Here is a 25,866-nt window from a genome sequence, read left to right on the forward strand (position 1 = left end):
AGAAGTGAAAAGAGATGACCAACTAGATCTGTAATATCTAAAACTCCTTAGAATTATAGAGTATTTTAGATGGAGGAAGATCTCTGGAGGTCATGTAGGTGAACTCTGTCATTCACAATGGGGCCAGCTTGGATCAGTTCACTCAGGACAATCCCCAGATGAGTTCTGCGTATTCAAGGATGGATATTTCAGTCTTTCTGTTAGCATATTCTAAGTACAAGTAGCAGCACAGATAAACAGAAGACATCACATCTTTATTTTTTCTTTTATTAAAACCCATTGCAGGATCAAAGTTTTCACGAAAAAATAGAAACTTACAAATTGTGTGAATAGTTTTAATGCACTCATAAAAAGACATCAAATGAAAAATGATGAAAATTCTCTACTATATCAGCAATATAATCCATTGGCTTTATTCTGAAAATATTGTTGCCATTTTGGAGTGAATAAAAAGCCTAGCATTACACATGTTCACATGTTTTACCACTTATTTAAAGCAAAAATTTTACCATATTTTTTTTTCCAGAGAAGCTATTTCATCCCCATTTTGAAAAGTCTAATAAGAAAACATTTGAGAACCTCACTGGAATTACTGTGAGCTGATGTTTCTGTTGTAAAAAATTATGCTATGGAAATCAACAGATGGTTTTACAGAGTTATACAGCCACACTAAACAAGCCTCTAGGTTACGCTGCATTAGACCTTCTGGATTAGCAAAACATTTTGACAATAATGGCAACTCTTCAGCTGAAGCTTAAGCATTTCATACTTCAGATTAAAATGCTGTAACCTTTGAAAAACAAATATCCAGTGTTACACATCTGAAAACATTCTTAATCAAATGGTAATATTCTAAAGGTTAATGCAACTTCAAATTGAAGCTATAATGTCTCTATTTTCACTATCCCCATGTCAAATTTAACTCCTTATAATGCAACGTGACACAAAGAAAATGAATAGTTTTATGTATTTAGTCTTGGTATTTTCTTGCATACACTGTTTTATGAAGCATCGGATCCTACAAAATGATACCCGTGATGGGACTCATGTTTAGATGGCCTCCTTAAGGTAAGCGCTCTTTGCACTGTAAGATCTGTTGTAAAATAATAACCGCACAAGGAATAAGAGGAATCCTACTATTGGCTTATACTCACTCATCTGAATTTCCCAATTCAGCAATGTGAGAGTGTAGTCAGAGGAGAAAGTTCACTTAAAAAAAAAAAGTAATTGACTGTTAACTTATTTCTGGTAGTTGGTGTATTCAATTACTGCTTGACTTTATGAAGCAGGAGCTGGTTATTAGTGTTAGGTTAAGCACTGTTAACTCTCTTATTGTAAAAACGGAAATGTGGAGATTTGGAAAACTCCATAGCATTTAAAAAAAAACCCAGCAAGGTATCAATTATGTTGACTGACAGAAAGAAGATTGTCCATTAGATATCCACTCTGTCATTATCATCATTTACTAAGACTTCTGTTCAAAGTGTTCATAAGAAAATCACAATTATTTGTAGATTTCCTTATTACTGTGCATTTTAAAGCTCTTGGCATAGCTTTAGTAAATAGTAAGCATGAAGTTTAGGTCCCAGTTTCAACACAGGCCTCTGTAGTTGAACCAGACTTGGTGCTAGCACTGAGTTACCGTTTACAAATCAAAGGAAACACACTTGACCAGGGCAAAGTAAACAGAGGAAAACAAGCTTAACATCTCTATAACTCAAATTATCCCAAGAACTAGTAGGAATCCACTTCAAGAAATCTGCCAAAGGCATTTATATCTTCTATGCAAACAAAAATATGATGCACTTCTAAAGTTTTGTTTCAATATTAGTACTTAGTTGTACAGTACATTAAAGTCAGTGTACAGCTTTTGTCATTTTACTGTAACCTCTGTAAACTCACAATTATATTGCATCATATGAAAGGTTGTGAACCCTCTGCAATCCCCATGATATCTACTGAATGCAGCAGACTGGAACTGTCATGATGGTACGGGACGTTAAGAGGCAGTAGACGTGTTGGGTGTCCAGCCCATTTGATAAGCCCGTTCCAGTGTCCTCTTGCAATCCTGTAGTACAGTACTGAAGGTTATATGTGGATACTGCTGCACTAGCTGCTCCACTGTGGCTTCATTCACCTGCAATCAAAGCAAAGAATCTGTGATGTTCAAAGAGTGAATAAAAAGGGCAACATTATGGAAGCTAAATGAATGATGTAACTTTGGACTCCTGGGAGGACTTGCAGGATTGGGCTCTTCACTGATGCTGTAAGTTTGGGTACATTTATCACAAAACAAATATACAGAATATAATGTTCTGTTAGAGCAAAACCACCCACCCTTCATTTTATTGTAAAGGGAGTACTTTTATATAACATTCCAGTAAATATTATTTGATTATTCGTGATTGAAAGCAGAAGGCCAAATAGCCTCCATCTGAAAACAGCTTTGTTTAGAAAACGGCAGCAATGTTTAACAATCTATTTAACTATTTCCATTCCATGCTTGACTATGCTGGCCACTCACAGAGCCATGAACCTATTAATAATTACTCAAAGAAAAGCCATCCTGTTTAACAAAGTGCTGCCCATAGTACAGATTTCTATCTTGAAATATGTGCATATTTATTCAAACTTGCTCAAGCAGACGTAAGTTTGAAATATAAGATTTTCTTGGCTTTGGAAAATGAAAATTGATTACATCTATTAATTAATTTATGGCACAGTTATGATACTCACATGCATACTAAGTAGTAACTCCATGATTAACCTTACTGAAATGAAGTTGCACTATATGGTAGCTGTCAATGTGGTTGCAATGAAAAATAAGAGATAACATGACTAAACATGGGCAAAAGAATGCAAACGATTCTATACTGCAGGTAGAACAATTTACCAATTTATGAATTCCCAATATGGGTCAACTTTTCCAAAGGTTAAAAGTCCTACATGTCTTCACGTACACTACTGGTAGAAGTTTTTATTTTAGCCTTTTGGTGTGAGGCTAACACTGCACAAAGGGTTTTGTGGGCAGAAATGGTGGGATCAATAATTAAAACGTACAAGCCTGTCAGGTTTGGGATGCTTCTCCTAAATCTTAGACATCAGAGGTAGCACCTTTTTTCTTGATTAGACAAGGCAATCAGACAAACCTAGCTAAACCTAACACCTTTACAATTGCAGTGCTGTGAGGGGATTAATTTGTCAATTATTTTTAAGCTGATTGCAGTTCGTATCACAGAAGTAGACAGCTTTCTTTGGCCTTTAGATAAATAAAAGATTAACCTAAGAACCATAACTTACAGGTAGCTCTCTTTGAAATCTTTGCAGAACACTTGGATGTTTTAAAATGCATCGATATTACATTTAAATACTGAACCACCTAGATCAGTAGGATGTACAATAAATACCTTCATTTGCTTTTTCCCCATGGTGTTCCACATTCAAGGCCAAGAGTAAAAAAACTAGACTAAAGTGTTTACTACCATTATAAAGATCCATCTTGGGAATAATATTTTAAAGCACAGTGACCAGAGTGTCTAATGTTTTTGTCCTTAAAAGGTAACAAGGAGCGCATCCTTCTGAGCAGCGATTACAACCAATGACAAGGAAAAATGAAAGGTTTAATATCCAGTTCTTCTACTTTGATAATAGAAACACTCAATATTCACTGCAAGTTTCATCTAGCTGAGACTGACTTGGATAGAAAACTGGTTTAACTTCCCTTCATAGCACAAACTGTACTCTTTTGGCAAATGACTATGTTACAATAACATCTTCCAGTGCTGAAAATCAAGAAGTGACTTTTAATAAATCAAAATGAAATCAGGGATAGCAAAAGTCCTCAAAAATATATGCTACTTATAGCTGAATACATACTTTCAAACTGTCAGCAACACTTCATGGAAATATTGCTTGGAAGGGAAGAATTCTCTAAAGTAGCTGTATTTGCTACTTTTTGCCTATTCAAAAATAGTGAAAAGCCTATTTTCTTTAAATTTGTGGTGCAGAGAGTCATGGCAGTTATGTAGCATACAACTAGAAACTTCTCTCTTAAGGGTTAGCTCAGCCAAAACGAAGATGCTTACCACAGACAGCTGCTCATTCTGCTCTTTCTTAATGGAAACTAAGTAAGAGATATTGTTTATCTACTATATCTGCAAATATTACTAGTAGATAGAGGTTATGATTTTTGATGCATCATAGTTGGGCTTTATTTGTTAGAATAGCATGCATATTATGGCTTTAGAGACAACATCATAAGCCGATTTTCTGTTACAGGAAACAAATAATAATGCAAATATTTTACAAAGACGATGTTGAAACACAAGAAAAGAGGTAATGATCTCCATATTCTGGTGGACATGATCTCCATGTCTTTGACTCAAGACTGAACACATTTAGAGAAGCTACAGTCTAGCCAGATGTAGCTAACATGTTTACTACAAGCATCACTTAAATGAAATAGCATAGCCCATGATGTTACAAAGGTATCTTGTAGTCTTAAAACCTATGAAGAAATCTATGGTAAACCATCCAGCACTAGTCATCTGTCCTACGTTTTTTCTGATACAATTATTACTGCATAAAATAATATTTAATGCAACCATTACTAATTTCTATTAAATTTTTAGTCTTTTAAACTTTTTGTAGTACTGGATTAAAACTGTCCCATCTAAAAGGTAGGAAAAATGAACCCATCACAGAAACACGGTGGCATGACTCTCATAACTGGAGTGCTGCATTAGATAGCCATAAACTCTTCAGAAGGGATAGGCGAGGAAAGAGTGGAGGTGGGGCAGCCATGTGTGTTAGGGACTGTTTTGATTGTCTGGAGCTTGATGAGGGTGATGATAGGGTTGAGTGTCTATAGGTCAAAATCAAGGGGAAGGTCAACAAGGTGAACATCCTGGTGGGGGTCTGTTACAGACAACCTAGCCAGGATGAAGAGGCAGATGAAATATTTTGCAGGCAGCTGCCCTACCCGTTCTTCTTAAAGGGCACTTCAACCTACCAGATGTCTGCTGGAAATACAACACAGCAGAGAGGAAGCAGTCCAGGAGGACTGCATGGAAGACAACTTGCAGACACAGCTGGTTAGTGAGCCTACTAGTGAAGGCACGCCACTGGATCTGTTGTTTGTAAATAGAGAGGACACACGGGCAACATGTCGGTTGGAGGTCACCTTGGGCACAGGGATAATGAAATGATTGAGTTTTCTATTGTCAGAGAAGTTACAAGGATGGTCAGCAGAACCTCTACTTTGGACTTTAGAAGGGCAGACTTTTTTCAGAAGGCTGGCTGGCAGAGTCCCTTGGGAGGCAGTCCTGAAGGACAAAGGAGTCCAGGAAGGCTGGTCTCTCTTCATGAAGGAAATCTTAGAGGCACAGGAGCAGGCTGTCCCCATGTCCTGGAAGGCGAGCTAGTGGGGAAGAAGGCTGATCTGGCTAAATAGAGAGCTGCGGCTGGATCTTAGGAATAAAAAGAGATTTTATTTGGAAGGAGGGGCAGGCTACTCAAGAGGAATACAAGAATGCTGTAAAGTTATGCAGGGAGAAAATTAGAAGGACCAAAGCATAACTAGAGCTCAGCCTGGCTACTGCACTAAAAGGAGACCAAAAAATGTTTCTATAAATACATCAGCAACAAGAGGAGATATAAAAAACTGGCTGGATGGCTGGGCCCAAAGAGTTGTGGTGAACGGAGCCAAATCCAGTTGGTGGCTGGTCATGAGTGGTGTTCCCCAGAGCTCAGTACTGGGGCCAGTTCTGTTTAATCTCGTTATCAATGATCTGGATGAGGGGATTGAATGCACCCTTACTAAGTTTGCAGATGACACCAAATTGGGTGGGAGTGCTGATCTGCTGGAGGGTAGGACGGCCATACAGAGTGATCTGGATGAGCTAGATTGATGGGTCAAGGCCAATTGCATGAGGTTTAACAAGGCCAAGTGCTGGGTCATGCACTTGGGTCGTAAGAACCCCAAGCAGCGCTACAGGTTCAGGGAAGAGTGGCTGGAAACCTGCCTGGTAGAAAAAGATCTCGGGGTGTGGATCGACAGCGGTGTGCCTGGGTGGCCAAAAAGGCCAATGGCATCCTGGCTTCTGTCAGAAATGGTGTGGCCAGCAGGGCTAAAGACGTGTTTTTGCCACTCTATTTGGCACTCTTGAAGCCCCACCTTGACTCTTGTGTTCAGTTTTGGGCTCTCATCATAAGAAAGTCATTGAGGTACAAGAGAGAGTGCAGAGGAGGGTGATGAAGCTGGTGAGTGGCCTGGAGCATGAGTCTGATGAGAAGCGGCTGAGGGATCTGAGGCTGTTTAGCCTGAAGAAAAGGAGGCTGAGGGGAGATCTTATTGCTCTCTACAACCACCTGAAAGGAAGCGGTAGCATGGAGGGTATTGGTCTCTTCTCCCAAGTAGCAAGTGATAGGATGAGAGGAAATGGCCTCATGTTGTGCCAGGAGGGGTTTAGATTGAATAGTAGGAAAAAATCTTCATGGAAAGGGTTGTCAGGCATTGGAACAGGTTGCCCGAGGAAGTGGTGGAGTCTCCATCCCTGGAGGTGTTAAAAGGGCATTTAGGGACTTGGTTTAGTGCTAGAGTTAGTTTATGGTTGGATCTGATGATCTTCAGGGTCTCTTCCAACTGAAACGATTCTATGATTCTATGAAAACAGAGAAATCAAAATTTTGTTCTATGTTAATGAATGAGATAAAAATATCTCAGTCAACTCCCTCACTATCCTTGTCATCAGTTACCATAATTGCAGGATTAAGATGAAAAGAATTCTTATGCCTAACCATTAGAACACAAGCTTCTGTCTCTTCGTTAAGAGGCAGTCTGGCTGGTGATAAAACAAAAGTACTGAATGTCATTCCCAAAATAAATTCATTCCACAAACAGCAATTTTCCCTTCTGAGCTTGAACAGTCTTGTTCAATGAATGAAAACTAAAAATCTTCACATCTTAACATACTTTAAAATTTTATATTTTTCTTTCACAGAACTTTCATTAATCTTCATTTTTTGAGTTGTCAAAAGGAAGACAACTTTCTGATGATAAACCAGTTAGATTAATACATAATCATTCATTTGCATTTGAATAGCCCTTCAATTATGTTTTAACACAAAATGAAAGAATGCAGTCCTTATCATTAAAGTCAAAGTAATAGGTTTGTGTGAATCCTGGTCATCAAACAGAAAAAAGAAAATAACAACAAAGATTAGTTTGAAGCTTATTTTTTCTTGCTGAAATAATAATTTATTCCCGGCCAAAGAATAAATTCAAACCAACAAAGGAGAAGACCAAGCGATATCAGCTCATTTTAACTCAATCAGGGCAGCTACCTATGAGTCACAATTTTGTGTGCTTTTTCCTTAGAGACATCTGAACACATATAGTTTATTTCCCAGGAGAGTATACTCGACTTTATGACAAATGTTATCTCGGGTGGGACCTCCTTAATTTCATCTGATAATGATAGTGTGGTTGTGCAGTGATATTTAAATATTATCTGCACTAGAGAAAAAAAAAATACTTCCTCGTGATAAATAGGAATTCATCTAGGAAAGATGAACATGAGTACCCATCTAGCCCATGTGAAGTGGAAGAACATTCACAAAAGGGTTTTGGGAGTGCGCCTTTGGAGGACTCTAATCTCACTCTGCTAGGTATAGACACAATGTAAGCGAAATATTGAGAAAAATGGGAAATCAGTGTTCAAAACCCTTTCTTTTCTTTAGGTAAAATGGTCTACCTACAATAGAAAGTTGGAAAAGCCCTCCAGTCTGTAACTGGCATTCATGAGCTGATTTTTCAGGTTTAGGATAAACTGAAATGACAGTTTTCAATTAATAAGATACTCACAGAAAAATAATAACTCAGATTTTTGATCTGGTATGCTAGACTTTCTCATCTGGTCTGACTGCCAGTATTTTCTGATCTGGTACACCACTTACACCTGCCACAGACCACCAAGAGTAACTTCTTTCATGACATCTTTCATGAGTTCTCATGAAAAATTCAAACTGCAAGCATAAATAGTCACTAGAATATTTTTAGGTTTTGCTTTTAAAGATGCCATGTAATTTGTCAGAATTCTAGTGGTAATTTCAGCACTGTTTTCTACCATTTCTAGATTCTAAAGTCAAGAATCTAAATATATCAAATTATTCCAAAGGGCTAGATTCTATTTTTCTTTACTTTTTACTTCCATTGTTTTCCTAGGACAGGTCTTACTAAACTCAAGGGACTCAAGTATTCCTAAACCCATTAAGACAAATTAGGGATTACATTTTAAACTATTCATCAGTTGAACTAGACATTTCTTTTTAATGAGATTGATAGCTTCATTCCCTCTGATCAACACAACTGGCAAACTGCTAACAACAGACAAGGAGAAGACAGAGGTGCTCAACAACTTTTTGCCTTAGTCTTCAGTCTATCTTCCCACACCTCTTGAGTGGATGAACCTCAAGGCAGGGACTGGGGAAGCGAAGTCCCTCCCACTGTAAGAGAAGATAAGGTTCATGACCACCTGAGGAACCTGAACATACATAAGCCTATGGAAACTGATGAGATGCATCACAGAGTCCTGAGGGAACCGGTTGTGTAATTGCCAAGCCACTCTCCATGATTTCTGAGAAGTCATGGCAGTCAGGTGAAGTCCCTGATGACTAGAAAAACAGAAACTTTGCACCCATTTTTAAAAAGGGTAGAAAGGAGGAGCCCAGGAACTACTGACCTGTCAGCCTGTCCTCTGTGGGAACATCATGGAACAGATCCTCCTAGAAGCTAATGTTAGGGCACATGGACAACAGGGAGGTGGTTTGAGACAGGCAGCACAGCTTCACCAAGGACAAGTCCTGCCTGACCAACACAGTGGCTTTCTAGGATGAAGTGACTACATCAGCGGACTAAGGAAAGGCTACAGACATTATCTGTCTGAACTTCTGTAAAGCCTTTGACATGGTCTCCCGCAACATCCTTCTCTCTATATTGGAGAAAGATGGATTTGATGGATGGAATGTTCAGTGGATGAGGAACTGGCTGCATGGTAACACCCAGAGAGTAGTGGTCAATGGCAAAATGTCTGGATGGACACAGGTAACAGGTAGTGTCCCTCAGGGGTCCATACTGTAACCAGTACTGTTTAATATCTTCATCAATGACAGAGATAGTGGGATAAAGTGGACCCTCAGCAGGTTTGCAGATGACACCAAGCTCAGTGGTGCAAAGGACACACTTGAGGGATGGGATGCCATCCAGAGGTACCTGGACAAGCTCGAGAAGTTGGCCCATGTGAATCTCATGCAGTTCAACAAGGCCAAGTGTCCTGCATCCGGGTTGGGGCCACCCCCAGTATCAGTACAGACAGGGGGATGAAGGGATTGAGAGAAGCCCTGCAGAGAAGGACTTGGGGGTACTGGTGGATGAAAAGCTGGACATGAGCCAACAATGTGCACTTGCAGCCCAGAAAGCCAGCCATATCCTGTGCTGCATCAAAAGGAGTGTGGCGAGCAGGTTAAGGGAGGTGATTCTGCCCCCTCTACTCTGCCCTAGTGAGACCCCATCTGGAGTACTGTGTGCAGCTCTGGAGTCTTCTGCGTAACAAAGCACAACAGCCTGTGGGAAGAGTTCCAGAGGAGGGCCATGAAAATGATCAGTGGGCTGGAAGACCTCTCCTATGAGGACAGGCTGAGAGAGTTGGGGTGGTTCAGCCTGGAGAAGAGAGGCAGAAGAGAGGACAGTCTTTTTAGTAGGGCCTGTTGCGATAGGCTAAGGTGTAATGGTTTTAAACTAAAAGAAGGGAGATTTAGCCTAGATATAAGTAAGAAGTTTCTTATGAGAAGGATGATGAAACACTGGAAGAGGCTGCTCATTGAGGTGGTTGATGCCTCATCCATGTAAATATTCAAGATCAGGTTGGACAGGGCTCTGAGCAACCTGATCTAGTGGAAGATGTTCCTAGTCATCACAGGGGGGCTGGACTAGATGACCTGTGAAGGTCCCTTCTAAGCCAAACTATTCTATGATTCACAAATAATGAATAGAAACTGAGGTTTAAGGACTTTTCCTAAACAGGACTTTCCTACTTACTTTAAGTTTACTTGACTTTAGTTGATATCATGTCTAGGAGATCTTCTCTTGGATTAGTTCATCAAATGGCACCTAATGGGGCTTTAAAAAGCTTTAGTTTTAACTGAGAGAACTCACCTATAACACTTCTAAGAAGAATCATTAAGACTGCCTACTTATTTCAAAAACTCCTCCTATAGGTGTATGAAGCAGTCTCAGACTGCAGTTCTCATTCTAAAGCTACTAAAATGTCCCAGGATTGTCTGTGCTTCGTCATTTAGAGCAATATTAAAAAGGAAGAGTAGAGTCATCACCTGAACTGCAAGTTTCATGCTTCTCTACACAGTGAAGAAGTATTCATCATTAATCTAAAAGGCTTCCTACATAAGGAAAACATCCAGTTCCCTTGATAATTGAAAATAAAAAGTTATCTCCATTCCAGCTTAGTAACAGAAATCAACAAGCAGCCACAAAATAAAAAAAAGAGCCCCCAAACCTAGGCTCACATGTGAAAACCTCAGACTTGCAAAACTGGATTAGTGCAAAGGTGCTTTATTAGAACTTCTTTGGAAAACTTGCCTGTGCTCCTCATTGATTTGTAACATCATACGGGGACGGACTGCTGAAATAATTTTTGCATAGTATCTACACTAGTTCTTTCAAGAGGCATGCGGCTAGATGATTTTAGAGAGTCCTGATATCACAGACACTCTCCTTCTGAGACTCATTGTGTGTATCCATAGTGACAGATTTTGGACACATTTTATGTTCGAATTTCTCTGATGTTTTAACAATAGAATCCAAAATGTACATACTTGGAGTTATTAAGAAACACATTTTCATATACACGTTCTCTTCTCCAAGCTGTGGTTTGCTTCCTCAAGTCAGTGTCTTAAAAAAAGTGCACTTTGACTTTTTTTCTGCTAATAGTTGAACAAATTATATTCTCAGGTGGCCCAATTATAACTGTTGCCTGTAGCCATAACAAAATTAAAGATTTCTGGAAACGTTTTGTGTGAAGTGCACTTGATCAGCTAAGGCAGACATATTCCACAGAGTTTCAGTGACTGCCCTCATGCCTAGGGGCAGAACCTTTGTTTAGGAAATATTAGTAAATTTTATTAGGAAAACTAGTGAAAGAACAGCACTGCCAACATTAGCACAATATCTTGTAGTCCAAACAGAGTCCCTTATGATTTCAACAAAGAATGTATTTTGACTTAATGGATGCTGTTATTAAAAAAAAGAAAAAGCAGACATGCACACACATGCAAACACTGTATTTGTGGGTTCACAAATAATGAAACTTACAACTATAGCCTGATGTATTATTATTATCATGACATTCAACAATTTGTGTTAAATCTTAGCAATTAATTTACCACTTTTATTTGGAAAGGGGAAGGAGCGGGTAAACAGAAATATCTGTAATCTTTTCTGTAAGGTGAAGTGAAATAAATGGAACACACAAACCTTCTAATATTTAACAGTAGCACTTCTGGAAGGATTTCAGAAAATGTAGCAAGGTTGCTTGTGAAGTATAGCCCCTTTACAGTTATTTTCTTAAATCTTCACAGAAAAGTAGAGTACTAGAGGGATGAAATTCATTCTTGTGGTTGTTTACACAGGTGAATGCTATTGACTCAAACTGCCAGTCTCTGTACAATCACTGCAATCACTGCATTACTGCAAACCAACAAAATAATCCATTTTAGGTCTCTGTGAGTTCGCACAGTTTTCTAGCAGAGACATCTTTTTAGGGCTTGCTGTCTGAATCATTACTGCCAACACCATATTGAATATTAAAATTGTATAAGCGATGAAATTTTCATTCTCATTTATCTTTGCTTATTGTGAAGGCTTACTCTTACATTAAATCACAGAAACCATTCTGAAGGAGCTTTTTCTGGTTGGGTGCTTTGCTAATTCTGTTCATTTTAATCAGATGAACTTCTAGACTGAACCTATACAGGATTTCCAGGTAAAAATATTACCAGCATCATAAGTATTTCAAATTTATGATGAAACTCTGTGTTTTGCTTTGTTCTTACTTATGAAAATTGCAGTTAATAAAGACGCATATGCAGTGAAATGACAGTGGTTATTTATATAGTGATAAATATTCTTTCAGATTACTTTCTGCCTGTTGAATTAATAGCAATGATATTTTCCTTCCTATTCTGCTACATTAACAATAATCTGAGCACAGTATTGTAATACTTGTCAAAATGACAGCCTTTAAAATTAACAGAGTAATCCTTCTCAAAAATTTACCAGTTGGAAAAAATGACTGGGGACAATGCTTCTAAAAAAATTTTCTCTTTCTCCTTTTTTTTTTTTAAATCATAAAAATGCTGACTACTTCGCATTGCATTTTTCCTTAATTGTTGGTGTCATGCTGATTTTGAACCATTGATCGGTATCTGAGGTCCCATATTTCTGTTACAGTATGACAGGTGGTTGCTTTTTAAAAATGGGGACAGACTTACACAGGAAGATTCCATCTTCAGCCTACTGCTATTAATATGTTGCTGAACTATCAGCCTGGAAAATAAAAAAAACTTTTGGTAAAGAAACAGTTAAACTAGGAGTACAAAAAGTTCAATTTCTATAAAGAATCCTTTTTTTCTATTTTAGCAGATGCTTTTGATCACACAAGTAATGGATCTGTTATTCTAGTTAGCTAGGGGGGAAAAAAAAGCATTGTTCAGTCTTCTAAAATTGTTGTATTGAAAAGCAAAGTGAAATAAACGCTATTTTTCTTTTGTTGTGGGTTAGCAAGGATAACTGTAGTTTCCTTCTAATGGGATTCACAGATTTTATGAATCTAAAAGCTTCATTATTCATAGAGACATATCAATGGCAGCTCCTACATTATACATATAAAACTTAAAAAAATACAGCGTATCCTTTTTAATATGCAGCAATGTAACTAGAACAAATTACAGTGATTTAAGAGAAAATAAGTGCTATAGAATTTTTCTTAAAGGGAAGGATTGGATATTTTCCGTCCTCTTCAATACCGTGAAACCATAATTTCAAATCTCAAAATGAACCCCTTAAAATATAAAAGAAGAAATGGTAGCAATTTGTCAGGGTTTTTGATCAGGCTAATGATAGTTAGCATTTTCTGAAGGTGGAAGGCAAATTGCTGTGATAATTATATTAAAACAAGCCATGGCTCTGTACTCTTGCTGTTCTACTTTTGATTAAGAACAGTTTAGCTCAAAAATGTATTTGAAATTTAAAGACGTATCTCTAGAAACTAAGGTCTTATCTCTTTTTCACTTACTTAACTTCAGTTACAGACTATATATGTAGATTAAAAATTTGTGGATGAAGGCTAAAAATGTTTCTAGTCATGCTTACTAATATATATCCATTAAACAGAAAACTCTTTTTGCTCTGAGTTGCTAAATTTTTTCATAAGCTGGCATTTCCTCATATACAACAGGAACTGTATCCCAGTGAGGCTAATGATTTGCAGTTTGAACTGGATATGTATTTACACATATTTCTAAAACAGATCTTACAGAAACATGAAGTGATGAATTATTTCAAAAATCTACTAATTTTGTAAAAATCTTACTGTTATTTAAGAAGCAAATGATTTCTTAGTAGACTGTTTTTATTTTTAGGGGTTATCTATTTTCCTTCCTCTCTGTAGTAATATAAAAGAGTTTGTCTTTTTGTCGGTTGTACTGACCATCATTTTGTGTGCTCTAACATTTCAGTAAAACTGTAACAGGAAATACATGCTAAAATTAACAGAAGAAAGTAAATGGAAATAAGCTACAGGCTTTCAGAAGTATTTTCACAAAAAAGCAACCAGAATTCCTCAAAAAAAAAAAAAAAAAAAAGAAAAAAGAAAAAGAAAGAGGCAAAGAAAAAAGGCTGTTATGATTTATTATGTGAAGCTGCGTATCCGTTGACAACCAACTTTGTCAGACTTACTTCGTATCATTCACACATAGCTGTGAATGTTGAATTTTGCATCCTTTGTTTCTCAGTGTCATTTTTCTGCATATTCTCCTAAGAAAAGTCTACTGCATTTATGTCGCAACGCTGCTGACAACCATTGAAAATAGCACCACAGCTATAAGAAAAGTTCTTGCAATAAGAAAATCTGTGTGAGAAAAGCTGCAAAGTCCACAGGAAAGTTATCGTGACATGTTCAACCAGTCAAGCTATCACCCAGAAAAGGGATCAAGTTTTTAGCCACTAGGTCCTACGTGATACCCAGCTGTTTTCCACTAAGGTGAAGATTTCAAACCGCCATTATTTAAAGGCTGTTTGGGTTTTTGTGAAAGCACAATAAAGAAGTGCTACCAAGACATCTTTAAAATGAGTTCCAGCAATAAATAGCTTAGACAACATTGCCCTCTTTTTCCAATTTATTTTACAAATATGAAATATGAAATATTTAGAAATAAAGTAACTACAATAAGTAAATACGACACAGATCAGTTTAGGGGTAGGAAAGTACAGATTTGCGTTCAGAAAAAGCAGCTTGAAACGTGGATTTGAATCTGTGAATGTGATGTAGGCATTACTTTATGCTCTTAGGATTCAAGTCCAGCTCTTACGATGTCTGTGTTTGTGGAAGAAAAGAAAGTATTCCATAATTGCTGACACCTCTCTCAAAGTATTTAAAGGAAACGAAAAATTAAAACATATAATCTCCTAGGCTGTGATTAAAAAAATACAGAGTATTATTAAGATTTGGTTTGAAGAATGGATAGTCATGTTCTCTTTCTGCTGCAGGGGGAATGAACTGAGGTGAACTGAATACAACCCCTGGTTCTGGAGACAACTCTGTGCCTTTCTCAGTATTTACAGAGATGACAAATCAGAGCTTCGGTGTACCCTGGCAGTACCAGCTAACGTGTTCCCCCACACCCATGTCAGGTCCCAAAACACTACCTTGGGCTGCAGCACACAGCAGTGCAGCACTCTGCTATGCAGAGGAACTGGGAGTTTGTGGTTTTGCTGTGCTGTTAGAGCATCGGGAAGATGCGACACAAGGGAATGAAGCCTGGCTCAGCACCCCTGGGAGTGGGACACAGTGACAAGGCGGCAGTAACAACATAATGCAAAACAGAAATACTATGTCTTTTATGCCTTTTCCAATTACAAAACTCTAAAATGTCCTGCATAGGCCTTAAATAACTACTGATTGTATCTCTTACTGCTTTCAAAATAAATGGACACTCAGAATGGCAACACTTGCTTTTAATGAAATGCATGACTTATTCAGTCCCAAGTACTGTCAGGTACCGGTAGGGACCTACAGATACATATGTACACAAATACATATCTGCAACAGTTAATAACCTGTAGTTTGAGAAAGATCAGAGGGAGAAGGGTCCTAGCTCCTTCTGAGAACATGTTGATGTTTGTATGCAGGTAACAGGATAATTTCATTGTCCAAAATATAGGTACTTAACAATATTTAAGGTCCACTTTCTGAATGCCTAAATCATTTTGGAGCTCTGGATCATAGTCTGTGAGAAGCCTATCTGATATAGAAGACTAATGGTATGTGTTTTACTGTACCTATGCTGTACAAGGCAGGACCCTGTAGAGATCAAGCTAGCATTTCCTGAGCAGCTACTCATGGAAATGGAAGCAATAAGTTATACCACCCCGTCTGTATGACAGTATCTCATGATCATTGCTGAGTGCTAATTTTCCTAGACAAGGTGCTGTACTTTGTCAGGTAAGCTGCTATCAGGACTTATGCCCATATATCCACACTGCCCTGCATCTTTCCAGTGGTACCAGTTTGTTCAGAGCTCTCTCCAGGCCTCAGACAACACTGCTGTGTAATGCAGGGAAAATCTTATTTGCCTAAGTCAGTCATGGAAGTGCTAAGGGGAAAAAAAAAAGAAAAGACGACATTTGCTCAGCAACCTTACCTCTAATATTTTTACATTGAAAAGGTTATTTAGATTTTGCATATCTAAGCGCAAACATGCTTCCTAAACCAAAACTCTACTATGGACAGTTCTGAAACACTTTCAGAGTTTAATAATCTTTGACATTTTCTGTATGTGACTTGTAAATAGTGATTGTGTTGCTATTCAGTAACATTAAAATGTTGAAAAATAATGTTAAAATTCTTATTAGAAAACCTCCAGTTTAAATATATGGCCTCAATATGATGATCTCATGGTAAAGCCAACATTTTTTATGAGACTCCTAGACAGAATGACATTTATTTTAAGGCAAAGACCATATTGTACCTTAGGTGTGCATGTTAGATGGTAGGAGACATGATAAAAAGAAAGGTCATGGCAACAGCAGTTTGAGGAGAAATGAATAATTTGATTATTTTCATGGTGTGGATCAATAATGCTCTGCATCTACTGAAACACATTGCCTGGAGGCACTCAGATAATCAATGGCATAAAACAGAGCCTGCCTTTACCCAGGCTTGCAGCCTCTCTGATCTTTCTTGGGAGGACCCTTGACGCCTCTAATTTATGTCAACTGAATATCAAAGAAATTCCAAAGAGCCTGGGTCATAAAGCATATTTTAGTGGTAACCATTTGAAGTCTACTTACTTATGTTCCTTATGTAACTATGTTTAAATACTTACCCTCCAGTTCCTAGGAATTCCTAGAAAGGCATATATGGTACCTGGTACTAGGATAACAGTCAGTACCTTACTAAATGCAGGCTGGTTAGAAGTGGCAAATATTCTAACCCTCTCTTCGCTGCAAGCTGACAATAGACCAAAGACAGGAATTTCAGTCACCAGGGCATGTAAACAAACCCTTCTGCACCACCCAAGAATTCTCTTTAATGACATGCCGGGCACCGACATTTTTAATTTAATAGAGCAGCCATTGGAAAAAATTAGTTCTGCATGATATTGTGGAGAGACAGTTGAAGACGATTTTGTTCAGTAATTTCTCTGTTCATTTGCAGTGGAAAAAGGGAGCTGGCATCTTCTAGCTGTCAAAAGCTCTTAAGTCAAGGATATTTACTTCATTCTGTCCGAGGAGCTACTTTTCCCATCAAGGATTTGCAAGCAAGAAAATAATTCCCAGTGGTAGTCCTACTAGTAGTGTTTGCTGTAACAGCATTTACCTATTTCTTAAAAAGTTTTAGCTACCATACTTTGAATACGCATTTGCATGCATACACACAATCTCCCCCAGCTCCATGCTTCTTTTTGCCTTTTAGCAGTTGACTTACTTTCATAACACAAAAGATGGTGTATAATCCTTTGTGAAGAACTAGGAAAGCATTAATCAGCAATTAGAGGAATACAGACTGTAGTACATATAGTTTAACTGATGAGGTAGTAAAATGTGTTTTCAGCACTGAAATAATTGATTTTCTACAGCAGCTGAAGACAGCATAAAATTATTTCACATATTAGAGCCTTGTTGATGGTTCAACATTAGCTAGATCCGCAAAATAAATATATGTTTAAAACTGATCAGGTGATTCAGGGTCAGATCTAATTCCCAAGTTCAAATAACCTCTTTGAACATCCTCTAAGTACATAATCTTACCACAATCCATCAAAGAGAGTCACACACTTTTTGTCTATTGGCTCTTGCAAAACACTAATGTTTAGCAGATTAAGTGGAGTCAGTTTTAATAGACAGAGCAATTCTTCCAAAGTGCTCTCGAACTCGAAACTGTCTAAGGCTGGGTTTGCAAAATGCTATTTCTAACTTTACAACAGACCTGGAAATTATCGTTCTTTCTCAGTTGAAATACTGGGTTTTGCAACTGTCTTCTATAAAGCACTGCAAGGGGTGTAAGGTAATGGTTTTGAGCCTCAAGTTTCTCAAACTAAAAATCTATGTTTCCACAGGCTGTATCCAATCAAAAATTAACAAGCCCGAGAGATAAGCTTATGATGGGCACCACAAGCTGGACATTTTGTTCATGATGGCTGGAAAAGAAACAATCCCTGCAGGTATATTTGAAGTCTTGAGATCAGAGACTCTGAAGCTCCAATAACTTTTAGCTATTTCTGCTGTGTTTCCAGGCCTCTTGATCTCTCTTCTCTCAACAGAGACATGATTCCTGAAGCCTATATACTGGTTGTGGTGGAGCTGGACTGCCTTGTCCTCTCTTCTTCTAAAGATAAAGTGTTAAACTTAGAGGTATTCTTAACATATTCCAAGGAGGAAAGCTATATTATAAGAAACCCAGTATTTTTTTCTTTTGTTAACACTATGATTTTATCCAAATCATTGCCCTTGTGTTTTCAAAACCACTATATATGAGCATGAACAGAGACACTGAAAGTAACACTGAAGTAACACATGACATACAAAACAGTTTTAGCCAGAAATATTCAAAACCCTCAGAGGGTAGATTTCACATAAAACTTTTGTGAGCATCTCAGGCTGTGGGTGTAGCTTGCAGGTGCATTTGCAAATACATGTCAGCAAAAATTTATAGTGCTCTTGCTAGTTCTCCAGAACTGTGTGAACGCAGTACACTGAGAGTAGCACAGTAGCAAATACCATATCTGTTTGTATGGAAAAACATCAATAAATCTTCCTATTTCTCTCCCTCACACAGACGCATATGAACACTCACTCTCACATATGCTCAGAAGGAGGCACCAGTTCATGTAAATGCACCTTACCTGATCACATCTCATCAACCCTAAGTATCTGAGAGACTTGCTGCTTTGTGCAATTTGGGTGGCTCCATGGTCTGTGATTTCTTTGCACCATCCAACATCCACTGTCTCTATTGTCACGCTGTATTGTCCAATGGCTATCAGAGCTGTAAAAACAGATATTAAAGATACGAATTATATAGCTCATGGAGATGGTAAGGTCAGCTCCATGTATACACTAAATGACATTGAAATGAAATTTTCAGAAGCAGTTGTCATGTATCTTGTAAAAGATCTTGTATTTCAGCATTTTTAACTATGAAATAGCTGTCTCTTCAAATAAGACGTACACATGCAAACACAAATGCACAGATAAACAGACCTTCCTATGTATTCAGTATGTCTTACTTTCATGTTTTCTTCACAAACACTCTTCCAATTAAAATAAAAAGGCCAGGAGGAATTAAAATAAAAGCTTGAGCCTTTATAAAAGGAAAGAGGAAGTTCTGAAAGGACTGAAATCACAGGCAGGAGAAACCACAAGGCATCTGAGCAGATTGGGAAGGCTTTGTCATGACATGCCTAGTTTGGAATGACAGAAAGGACAGAAATCACTAGCACCCTGGTCACCAGGGACTAGAACACTTTTCAGAAAATACAGGCTTGGTCCAAATAATGCAAATATCTTTAAAGGGATGATTTTTCAGCAGCTGTGGGACACTGTGTAGCTGTTCATGCTACACAATCCACTGACAAAAAAAACCCCAACAACAACAAAATCACAGCAAAAACGGAGTTATGAAGAGCTGGTATCTCTTGATATGCCAGATGTCAATCTTAGCTAATCAGGGTGTAACTGAGATCTAGAAGCAAAGACAAAGAACCCACCTGACCTTGTAGTGGTTCTGCAAAGACCCGTACTGACGGCAGACAACAATAAGGACAGTTTGATAATTTATAAATCACAGAATCACAGAATGGTTGGGGTTGGAAGGGATCTCTGGAGATCATCCAGCCCAACCCACCTGCTAAAGCAGGTTTACCCACAGCAGATCACACATGAATGTGTCCAGGCAGGTTTTGAATGTCTCCAGAGAAGGAGCCTTCACAGCCTCTCTGGGCAGCCTGTTCCAGTGCTCTGGCACCCTCAGAGTAAAGATGTTTCTCCTCATACTCAGATGGAATATTTAGGTGGACTTGATTTGCAAACAAAATCAGCCAAAAGAGGTTCAAGTACATTCTCAGAAGCTGTGGAATTTGCAGTAGTACATCCTTTTATTCTTGCAGCAGTTCACCAAATGGCAATGATAACAGAATTTTGTAACTGACATAATGAATTTATGATACAATCATCTACGTAGTTTCATTATGGTTTCACTGCTTTTTCTAGGACAATACCAACTTCCTGTTACCTTCCCCGCTCATCCCTAGAAAATAAGTCCTAATTTTGCAAATATGCAAATATATTATATATATAACAGAACATAGTACTTTTTACAGAGCCCTTCCAAAATTATAGCATCAAAAACTTTCTGTATATATTTTGCAATAACAAGACCTGTAGCAATTACAGATTATTGTAACTCCACACAAAATGTTACAGACTTGAAGTAGTGCAGGAATACTGAAAGCCTGCCGCTAGATTAGAATATTGTCAGCTAAACAAAATTTTTAATAGTGTTTAGATTTGAAAAATCTTGCTACTTTCTGTAAAGTTACAATCATATTCTGTCTTTCTCAATGCTTAATGTAAAACTAATAAAGGGAAGAAAATTAGCAGAGAATATGTTTTAGAAGTGACATAAAATATCACCAGACCACACCAGTGTATGATTCTCCTAGAAAAGGCATTAAAATACACAGATTAGAGGGAATGTAGGGGACAATGCTGTTGAAAGACTAGAAAACAGTGTTACACTGTGTGTTGAATGCCCAAGACCAAAATATAACCTGAGCATCATCAGTCCAAGAAGCTGCCCTGGACATGGCAAAAAGATGACTAATGCACGAAATTTCATTCATATGCACATACTAAACAAATTCAAGAATAAAAGATTCTCTGTCTTATTCAGATACACTGTTTTGTAACAGAATATTCACAGCAAACCATTTTATAACAAAACATAATTTAAAATGTGTTAATTCATCATTTGATATATTATTCTTTGTATTTTCACTTTTTGGCTGGTAAAGCATTACATTTCTACAGTAGGACCTTAACTGAATATCAGTTAAGTCTTATGGATTTTTATATGAAGATAAAAATATTTTTACCTTTTAAAATAATGAAAAAAGGACTTAATAATTATTGAAATAATTACAAAATAATTATCAAATAACAGATCATTAAGGCTCTTTGCAAAACTGGCCTTCACTGCTTGTTTCTGAACATCTATATGTTAACCAGCCAGCTGTTACTAGTGTGACTTCTCTGAGGTATTACAAGAACGATGAAGATCATCCCCAAGATTTGGAAAGCTAAGTAAGTTTCCATACATCAAAGTCTACACGTATGATTTTTAGACTACATTGTCATTTCTATATTCTATTGATTATCAGGAAAGTGAGAACACAACTGTAACAATAAATACTATGAGACAACGACAACGTTTTTTTGGTACAAGTAACAATACTTATAAAACCAATACAAAGTGGAATAAAACCATCTCAGGATGTTACATATCAATATTATACATTAAAAATAGAGTGGAAACAAACAAAAAATCCAACTGTGACATTTCAGGAGCAGGGCTTTCTAAATGAATGCCTTTTGCAGCTAAAACGTTCCAGATGGATCTTCAGGCAACTGTTAATCTGTTGTCTTCACCTGTGTTCCACATTTGTGTATATGCAAATAATTCAATTGAATTTTATGCTTTAATCAACCTGTGTGCCTAATCTGTTCATCAGGTATGTCTTAGGCTAACTATGGCTGGGGTATACTTTAGATTAGTGACTGCTGAATGGATAGTATTTTTGTCTGGCTAGCCTTTCTGTTGCAGCATTCCTCATCACTGCCTCAACCCCAACTGTTCCTACAGAGTCCTCAAATGTCATATGCAAATATTGGATTTTCTGTTCATCTGTATGAAATAGCTGGGTATTCTTTAATACACAGAAACTATTGAAAGCAATATTCTAATTTAATTACAAATGACACTAGAAATCAATTACTGCATTACAGATGGCTGAAGACTTAAAATATTGTCATAAGCTAGTAGAAAATAACGTCTTTATTTTGCACTTTGCAACTCTTTGTCCTCAGTTTAGCAGAAGTCTTTCTGAAAAATGCATATATTTTGACAAGAGTGTGCAATGTTACACTATAGGCAGATATTGCAACAGTTCATCTATCAAACACATAGGGGGTATGCCATTTTAAAACACTAATGACCTTACTTTCAGAAAATTCCAATGTGTGCATCTGCACCCTCACGAGGACACCCTTGGTCAGAGAAAAGATATACTATTCAGTCTCTATCAGCACTCAACAGTGGGAAATAAACAAAGGCCATGAGAACATGTGAAAATCTAACAATACTTTTCCGGAACACTTTCCTCACATGAAAAAAAAATGTGTGTAGGGACCTTCTGAATCAGGGTTGATGCCACTGTACTTCTGTAAATTTATCTGATCAGTCTAGTCATCCACAAACTCTTTTAGGTTCCACAACATCCTGTGGCAAGGAGTCCCTCAGTTTAGCTACCTTTTGTTTTGAAAACCACCTGCCCCTTGTTTGTTTTGAACGTGCCTTAAAACTTGATCCAGGAATTCCCCTTTTATATCTGCTTGGTTGCTTTGCAAATGCTTTCCGTAAATCCCAACAGACGGTATCAACCAGATCTTCCCTATTCCTTGCTGACTTCTCCAAAATACTGTCTGATAAAACTATGAAGCACAACCTCTCTTAAAAAAAGCTCTGTCAATGCTTCCTTAATGTATCATATTTATTAATGTGTTCACTAATCGTATTCTGTATTATTACTAATTTACCTTATACAGATTACAGGATTATCAGTTAATATTTTTCTGATCTTCCCTGAAACTTTTTTTTAAATACCTCTGCCAAGCAGTCCGAGCAGGTTTAAGTGAAGTACAGTTAGGAGCTTGGCTATTTCATCCTTGAGTTCTTTTAGAAGTCTTGCGTACACACTGTTCTTCTGCTTGTATGAGTAGAATACTTTAAGCCACAAGTTTCAGCTAAGAAAATGTTTGCATTACTCAGCAGTTATTATTCCTCTCTGCATTTGCCCACAATAATCGGAATATACTGCTATTTTCAGAAAGGTTGACAGTAATTTAACAAGGAAATATACATTAAAAGCCTTACAAAGCAAGTTTGGATTCTGTGACTTAGGAACTAGTAGCACAAACAGCAGTAAAGAACAGTCAAAGGTATGTTTCAATACTAATGACAACCAGGCTTAAAAACATACTGAATGACCATACAGAACAACATTATACATTTAAAGTAGGTGGGTACACAAAAATCCATCAAGTAGTTTAAACATGTTGGCTTTGACGTATGAACTTCTCTGTATGTGAATATTTAACAATGAATCAAATTCTTTTCTCTCCCATTTATTTTGACAAAAACAAGATTTTGTGTTTATTTTTATAGCACTAGGTTGGTGGAATGGACATCAACTGATGTACAGCTCCTACGCAGTAGAAGATAAAGTGTAAAGTCTCTAACTGGAATCGGAAAATTGCCCTCACACCCTTGAGCCACATTAAGCAAAAATATTTTCCAGTTGTAATACTTTGCTGTAACTGAGGAAGTGAAAGGACATATGCAGGACCAGGTTTGTAGGCAGAGGTAGCATCTTTTACACGACCAGCTGGAATAGTTGGAAGAATAAGACAAATTTTGTCCTTAGTGCACAGCCATTAAAAGCCAACAGTAACTGATAGCTAAATGCATAATGAGAAACCCACATGCTTGTGTACTTCCCTGAAGTGTCTATACACCAACATGTGTAGCATGGGGAATAACCAGGAAGAATTATAGGTCTACATGCATTCACAAGGCCATGGTCTCATTGCTATTACAGAGATGTGGTGGGACAGCTCACATGATTGGAATGTTGCCACGGCAGGCTATGTACCGTTTAGGAAAGACAGGCCAGCAAGGGAAGGTGGAGGAGTTGCATTTTATGTGAGAGAGCAACTCCAATGTTTACGACTCTGCCTAGGGAGGGATGATGAATGAGTTGAGTCCTTATGGGTAGAAATAAAAGGACAAGCTAACAAGGGGGATGCTGTTGTGGATGTTTACGACAGGCCAGCTGATCAGGAGGAGGAAATTGATGAGTCTTTCTATAGACAGCTAGAAGTAGCCTCACAATCACATACCCTGGTTCTCATGGGAGACTTCAATCACCTTGACATCTGCTGTGTGGGCAACACAGCTAAGCACGTGCGGTTCAGGAAGTTCCTACAGGTCATTGATGACAACTTTTTGACACAGATGGTGGAGAAGCCAATGAGGAGAGACATACTGCTGAACCTTGTCCTGACAAACCAAGAAGAACTGGCTGGAGGTGTCATGGTTGGGGGCAGTCTCGGCTGCAGCGACCATGAGATGGTGGAGTTCAGGATCCTGCGTGGAGGAAGCAGGACAATAAGTAGGACTAAAACCATGGACTTCAGCAGGGTGATCTCTGACCTCTTCAAGGTCCTGCTCGGAAGAATCACATGGGACAGGGCTCTAGAAGGTAGAGGGGTCCAAGAGAGCTGGCTAATATTCAAACTTCACTTCCTCCAAACTCAAGACTGATGCATCCCTATGAGGAAGAAATCAAGTGAAGGGAGTAAGAGGCCAGCATGGATGAGTAAGGAGCTTCTGTCAAAACTCAGGGGGAAGAAGGATGTTTATGTGATGTGGAAAAAAGGACAGACCACCTGGAAGTAATACAAGGAGGATGTTAGACTACATAGAGATGCAACAAGGAAGGCCAAGCTCCACTTGGAAGCAAATCTGGACAGGGATGTCAAGGACAAGAAGGGCTTCTTCAAGTAGATCAGCAGCAAAAGGAAGGTTAGGGAAAATGTAGGTCTGCTACTGAATGAGGAGGGTGCCCTGATGATGGATGATACAGAGAAGTCAGAGTTACTGAATGCCTTCTTCGTAGTGAGATGGATCATAAACTGATTGGATGGCAGACCTCAGAGGGTTCTGATCAATGGTGCAAAGTCTGTTTGGAGGCCTGTAGTTAGTGGCATTCCCCAGAAGTCAGTCCTGAGTCCAGTCCTGTTCAACCTGTTCATCAATGACCTGGATGAAGAGACTGAGTGCACCCTCAGCAAGTTTTCTGACAACATCAAACCGAGAGGACGAGCTGACACACCAGAAGGCTGTGCTGCCATTCAGTGAGACCTGGACAGGCTGGAGGACTAGGCAGATAAGAACCTGATGAAGTTCAACAAGGGCAAGTGTAGGGTCCTGCAGGTGAGGAGGAATAACCCCAGGCACCAGTACAGGCTAGGGGTGAACATGCTGGAAAGCAGCTCTGCGGAGAAGAACTTGGGAGTTATTGACAACAGGCTGACCAATGTGCCCCTGTGGCCAAAAGGCCAACAGTATCTTGGGATGCATTACGAAGAGCGTGACCAGCAGGTCGAGGGAGTTTCTCCTCCCCCTCTACTCTGCCCTGGTGAGGCTGCATCTGGAGAACTGTGTCCAGTTCTGGGCTCCCCAGTTTAAGAAGGACAAGGAATTACTGGAGGAAGTCCAGTGGTGGGCTACAAAGATTATTAGTGGCCTAGAGCACCTTTCTTATGAAGAGAGACTGAGAGAGCTGGGTCTGTTCAGCCTGGAGAAGAAAAGGCTGAGAGAGGATCTCATCAATGTTTATAAATATCTCAAGGATGGATGTCAAGAGGATGGCACCACATATCTTTCAGTGGTGCCCAATGACAGGATGAGGGGCAACGGGCACAAACTGAAGCACAGGAGGTTCCATCTGAATATGAGGAGAAACTTCCTTGCGAGAGCACTGGAACAGGCTGCCCAGAGAGATTGTGGAGTCTCCTTCTCTGGAGACATTCAAGACCCGCCTGGACACATTCCTGTGTGATTTGCTCTAGGTGAACCTGCTTTAGCAGGTGGGTTGGATTAGATGATCTCCAGAGGTCCCTTCCAACACCCACCATTCTGTGATTCTGTGATATATTCCTATACTACAGGCAGA

General features: G+C 38.5%; 1 protein-coding gene across 1 annotated transcript in view; it reads right to left on the reverse strand.

Moving 5' to 3' along the window:
* Positions 1-1,999: 1,999 nt before the first annotated feature.
* Positions 2,000-25,866, reverse strand: part of FBXL17 (F-box and leucine rich repeat protein 17) — a gene marked incomplete at its 3' end in the record, with an annotated part of 295,024 nt that continues 271,157 nt past the window's right edge. The window contains exons 8-9 of the mRNA XM_080363002.1: positions 18,697-18,839; positions 2,000-2,137 (exon numbers count right to left, since the gene is read on the reverse strand). Coding sequence (XP_080219128.1) covers positions 2,000-2,137; positions 18,697-18,839 — 281 coding nt within the window. The remainder of the gene's footprint in view (positions 2,138-18,696; positions 18,840-25,866) is intronic.

This window comes from Nesoenas mayeri (assembly GCF_963082525.1).
Source record: "Nesoenas mayeri genome assembly, chromosome: Z".
Classification (NCBI taxonomy): domain Eukaryota; kingdom Metazoa; phylum Chordata; class Aves; order Columbiformes; family Columbidae; genus Nesoenas; species Nesoenas mayeri.